Source organism: Haemaphysalis longicornis, unplaced genomic scaffold, assembly GCF_048455015.1.
Source record: "Haemaphysalis longicornis isolate Haplotype H1 unplaced genomic scaffold, Haemaphysalis longicornis Haplotype H1 scaffold_3, whole genome shotgun sequence".
NCBI lineage: Eukaryota > Metazoa > Arthropoda > Arachnida > Ixodida > Ixodidae > Haemaphysalis > Haemaphysalis longicornis.
In genome coordinates, this window is record NW_027526335.1 from 193,376,607 (window position 1) to 193,382,606 (window position 6,000).

The following is a 6,000-nucleotide window of genomic DNA, read 5'->3' on the forward strand; positions in this document are numbered from 1 at the left end:
TAAGAGTAAGAGATAGGAGGTTGAGTACTAGACTACAGGTGCAGTGAGCACGTAGACGAAGATAAAAAAGACTGATTTCGATTACTCCTCAAGAAATGACACAAATTTAGGTACCTGTATGCGCTACAGAGTGTTTCTGTTGCCCAGAAGCCAGAGGAAGGTCGACATCAACCCACGTCGACAATGGAGAAGTTGTGCCGACATCGAGGCGTTGTTCGCTGTGCAGCCACGCGTATTTCGAACTCGCCATACAAGCGCTTTTAAGACACCGAACCGATCGCTTCTGACTTGCAAGTGGCCATCGATGCCCTCGAGAGTAATGTGTAGCTCTAAACGTGCTAAACGCCATCATCGCCGACTTTCTTGAATTCGAATAGGAAGTGTCTGGAAATTACACAATGAGATACGTCACGACTCACAACCTTAGCCAACGTCGAGTAATTCTTAGCGGTAAATAGGTCCTACATGCGGAAAACACGACCATTCCCGCGCTTCACTTCCGTCTTTATTGCGCGTGCTTAAGCTTCTCACAAGTGACGGCGAGAACTTGTCATCAGCCTGGGATACATGGGTAAACGGAAACAGCCCCGGTCAGACTGAAGGTGGACTCTAATAATGACGCATTCAGCCTCTATCTTGTGGGTCCGAGTTAATCTTCACTCGATACTCTATGATGGGTGAATCCTTAGTGAAGCGATCCGCACAAATCGCTGAAAAAGGGAGGAGGGTAGTACCGATAGGCTAATTTCAGTCGTTCTCTCTCGCTGAAGTTTGGAGAGGAGAACACATATCCTTCACATTTTGTGGTTTATGTGCGAAAACAGAGGCGTGCCAAGCAACGATGCAAGAGACTGCGACACCAGAACATCATCGCAACATGGCGTCTTGAGGCGGTGCTCAAACGGCCAGCAGGTACGGCGTGCTGTACCCCGGCTTTATCTCTTGTGAGGCGGCGCCCATTGCAGGGGGTGGGGCATAGAGGGAGTACGTTGTTCCTCCTTGCCGGAAGTGACACACCTCCCAGGTAAGAGGAACGCAAAGAAGAAGCGGGTGTAGTGTGCTCGACAGAGGGTTCAGCGAGCCCGTACAAGAGAAAAAGAAGAACCACTTTGATGCCTGAATGAAAAAAGTGAAATGATAAATAGTTTTGAGACGACCACAAGCAGCTGGTTGAACAGAATGGAAAGCTGGGCGAGTTGGTGTTGATGCAGCTTGAAAACAGCCGCAGAAAGGCGTTGACGATGACGAAGACAAGAACTACCCAGGACGACGCGCTACTAGCAAGTGCAACATTTCTTAACGTTTATTATCAACATTTAGCTAGTTGAGGTACGGCAAAGAGCCATGACCAGAACAACGTGGGCCGACGCAGCTACAGGAGAAATTTCATTGCGCTGCTACCAAGAAGCCCAATTCGGAAACGTCATACTACCCCTCGTAAAGCGACCACTACGACATACTGGGGAACACGCTGGAAGTCTAGAAGCAGCAAGGACATGAATAAATACTTCTCGACCGCGAACTGGCAGGGCCGAACAGGCAGAATTGGCTCACCGAGAAAGACACGAGTGGTGGAATGTCTTTAAAGCTGTACGGCCACGACGCTGGTGAAACTGAAAGTCGTGGAAATGAATCTGTTGACACCAATGAAAGTGCGTCGGGACGTTTTCTCACCGTCTGACTCGGTCGGCAAAACGCAACAGCGCTGAGGCCTTCATGGCGTATCACAGCTGCTGCTTTCAACAGGAAGCAGGCAAGATGTGCGGCGCACGTGGCCTCAGCGCGAACCCGTGGAGCCTGAGCTGCAGCGCAAGCTATTGGAAAAACATTTTGGGATCGCTAGGCGAGCTTTTTCTCGACGTGAAATAGCTCGAGGAGCTCTACAAGAGTCCATGTAAGCAATACAGAAGACCGGCTTCCACGTCGCAGTTAATGTAAGCACCTAAAATATTATTTATTGTCTACGTCTACGTGCTAACTTAGCCCGCGGTCTAGTTCCTTAAGGTCATCTTCTTGCTCTGCTGCTGCCCTGATTGTGTAATCTTTTACACGAGGGGCCTTAACCGAAGGGCATGGAAAAAAGCACTCTTAAAAATTATTTTGGTAGCACAAATGGCTTGGTTCGGCTCAAGTGGTGAAGGAAGATTGCGTCTTGCTGTACGGTTTTTCTGTCGGAGTTTTCGCCATAATATTTATGTCACTGCTGTAGCTTTTGTAGATTTTGGGAACAACATGGAAACACATGGCCGTAGAGATTTTCGCGGGTAGTTGAATGTATCCGCAAAGGGAAAATAATTTCGTGGTCTCTATGTCCGCATTTGACAGTTTCCGAATCGAGTGTGTAAAAACGACGGCAACGGTCCGGTGTCCGCTGTTCCTTTTAAAAAACAAAATTACAGACTTTGAGCTTCGTTCAAACTTTAGGTCCGAAGTAATTAATGTTTTAAAAATGAATACAGTTTTGAGCAAAACGAAGGTTGATACATGAACGCGACTGGGGGTAAATAAAGAATTACAACTACTTGAGCTGGTTCTACTTAAAAAGTTAGATCCCTTCCACTTAATGTTATACCTTACGGAAGTACAAAGAAAGTAATTTGCCATAAGGGGCTCTACAGCCGTTATCCGCTCAGCGCTGCTACCGAAAAAAAGGGCCCGTCTCCCGGCGAGGGGGACTCGAGTAAATGCGTCGCATAGGGGGTGGGTGTATTGCGTTAACGTTTAGTTTTTGGGGAGTTGGTGGTAGTGAATGCGTTGTATCAGCAGCTTCTTGACGTAGTTTGAATGAGTCAAGGATATAAGGCGCGTTCGTAGCCTTCCATTCTGTGTCGGCTTTGTGGCGCAGTGGGTAGAGCACCATGTACCTTGCGTTCCGCCCGCATGGTCGTGGGATCGAAACCAGGCGCCGGTAAGTAATATATTTTTATGTAGTGTAGGGGGAGGGGTGCGGACCTGTTGTTGAGAGCGAGGAGGGTAGCGTGATGCGGGAGAGGAGGAGTGGGGGAGAGGGCGCGCCTGCGCGCTGAGCTGTTGCGGACGCACGGCGGACGCTACATGTGAGTTAAAAAAATGCTCTGCATTTAAAATTTAAATTTCCTGTCTCTGTAGTGCTTTAGCGCCCTGCCTGAAACAGCCCCAGCGTTAGTTCTGCTCTTTTTGTGCTTGCTTTTCCTCCCGCACGTGGCGGCATTGCACTGATACTTTGTAGGGCGCAGACCTTTGACGGCCGTCTTTGGGCTAAGCCGCGTCGGGATGGGCTGAGCTGAACCGAGTGAACGATGGCAAGTGAAAGAAAAGGCGAACGATGAAATTAAGCAAAGGAGGAGAGTGCCAGGAAATTGGGAGGGGAGGGCCGTTCGCCGTGGCTGCGCGAACAAGCGCTCTCGGAAAGTGTGCGGTGGGGAACTGGAGGGGGCAATATGCTGTGCCCGCATGATGCTTTGGACGGCGCGACCCTTGCCGGAAATGGGTGGGGGTGCGCGTCACTATGATACGCGTTCGCTTAAGACGCACTTCGCGGTCCCTTCCTGAGACTCACTTCTCGCCGCCGACGCAGGGGATCATCATCGCTGCCGTCGAGAGAACCCACGGGTGAGTGCTGCATCAGCGCACTGCTGCTGCACCCAAATATCGCATTAGGGAGTATCGTAATCGCCAGCCAATTTTTTTTCGCTTACAATCGCAAAGGCGAACCCAACGAGCATTCCGAACTAAATGAACGCGGGTGCTGCCGGTTAATTACATATATTTTGCGTCAAATGTATCTGCAGTTTTTTTTCCCGCTAAACAACGGGGAGATGTATGACAAGCGCCAGCATTTCGAGAATTTAGAACGGTTATGACTATTTAAACGTCTTGGTTTTCGAAGCCACTGCGTGACGCCCTACGACGGAGCGCTGGTCTCTGTGGGTCCGCTATGTCGCTGCACGGCGTATTTTCGGCAGTCGTTTGACATCGACCGTTGCAGCGAGCTACGACGACGATGCAAGCCCCCAAAGTGCTCCAAACTTAAAAGCGATGATGACGCAATTGGATAGAAGTCGGCGTCAGAACACGGGGGTCATTGTTCGATTGCGACCACGGGATGCGTTTTTTTCTTGTTTCATCATTGTCATCATTGTCGTCATGTGCCGTCCCATGGTGTTGAGTTGGAACTTGTCCAACGCGTTCGGGTTACGACAGCGCCGTAACTAAAACAAGCAGGTTTTGTTTTAATAATGCTTCTTCACTGATCTACTATGCCACGGTAGGAATGTATTCCAGGAATTCTAGGTCCCTAGGTAGAGCCCTTGGGCCTGGTGTTGGTATACTATAGATATTAGCGATTTCCTTACGTGTGGCATTTCAAAAATGCCGCCCTCTTATTTACGTGTGTAGTACTCTCGATTTTGAAATTAATTTGCGCGGACTTTAGTGAATAACCTTCGTAAACCAAACAACATTGGATGTAAGAACCGCCGAAATTCAGGTTCTACCCTTAGGAGTTGGTTATGGCGGGAATCAGAAGCTAATTTTCAGCATTTGTGTAGGATGTAGCTAGCAGCAAAATAGTTCTTTATTTTAACGGGCCTGCTAAATATTGCGAAACCAAAAAACAAATAGTTTTGCCCTTTGTACTTTCTTAACGACGTTGTTTTTAGAAATCTGCCTGTATTAATCTCGTATACCAGGACAGGAGTGCGCTGCCGAAATTTAATTTTCCCAGTGTCAGATGTTTGGATCGATAGTGGAACTCATCTGGGACTTCGGACTCCGCAATTGGCGTATTGCGAAAAATTCTTATCGCCAGCTTATTAAGAAGAAATTTTTCAGGTTGCTATTGTGACTTTGAACGAGGGACACTTCTTTGAAAAACCGGGTTCGTTATATCAGTGGACGAGCACACATTTAGGAATTCGCAAAAAAAACACCTAACGTACCTCCAAGTTTAGATTCGCTGCTTAGGAGTTGCAAACAGCGAAGCTGTGCATGGCAAGGGTCCCGTGGAATTGCAGTGTCCGTGGGCAACACATTCCGAATCTACGTCCGTAAAAGCAGGCAACCTTCTGGCGTTGGGCATCATCCATCAGCTGGTTTTGACCGCTGTCAGCGTTCCGGATGCTCTACTATGATGAATTTGGCTACGTCGCAGAAAATATCTCGCTCCCATCTACTAACTGGGCATATCCCCTCCACCGTGTCCACGGCAGCTTCCTACGATACCGACAATTCTGTCGCCTCTACGCCGGACGGGAGTGTCCAATCTGGCGTCTCATTTGTGGGCGTCTGTCAGTGCAGCCGAAGGAATTTTATGTAATCGCGGAACCGGGGTCATTCACCAAAAACAAGCGCTTCCTGATGTATAATCAGCGAGAAAAACGTTTGCTGCCCGATTTACTCGCCGCAGTTGGACAAAGTTTCCACCGTGCTTTTAGGAACGACGCTGTCAGAGACACGTGAACGCCAACGTGAAGCGTGCATTGCACGAACTCACCCTTCACGAGGCGCACGTCCAGGCTCCACGCTGCGTGTTCTGGGACTTGAGTCAATATTGTCAGCAGGAATGGCAGGGCTCCTAGAAGCAGATGCATCGTAGGCGGCTGAAGAACACGTACACGGGAAGCTAAGAAATGTGGGCAATAACGATGATAATGGCCTTAACGGATTTCGCACGCAGGCGCACGGGGAGATTGACCACAGTCTGGAAGAGAATACCGCTTAATTTGTAACTTGAAAATAAATAATGTGTTCTGGTGGTTGTTTCGGTTCGATCCGTTCCGAGTGACACTCCCAATTGGCTTATCATTAAATAATCAGGTAACCAAATAGCTTCATGTTACATGGCAAAGCTTTTCAAACATATGAGCACCATGTAGAAGAAATTCTGATGACAAGGAGAAAAAAGTTTAACAGAAAATATTAAGCACAGAATTAGTGGCACCTGTAGGTTTCAGGGAACGGTTGATTATATCCATTTAAGATGGCATGAATTGACGGAAAGCAGAGAAGATGATATTGCAC

General features: G+C 48.3%; 1 protein-coding gene across 1 annotated transcript in view; it reads right to left on the reverse strand.

The window, feature by feature from the left end:
* Nucleotides 1-5,628, reverse strand: part of LOC144173636 (uncharacterized) — a 29,216-nt gene extending 23,588 nt beyond the window's left edge. Inside the window, exon 1 of the mRNA XM_077701975.1 lies at nt 5,474-5,628. Coding sequence (XP_077558101.1) covers nt 5,474-5,570 — 97 coding nt within the window. The 5' untranslated portion in view covers nt 5,571-5,628. The remainder of the gene's footprint in view (nt 1-5,473) is intronic.
* Nucleotides 5,629-6,000: the final 372 nt, after the last annotated feature.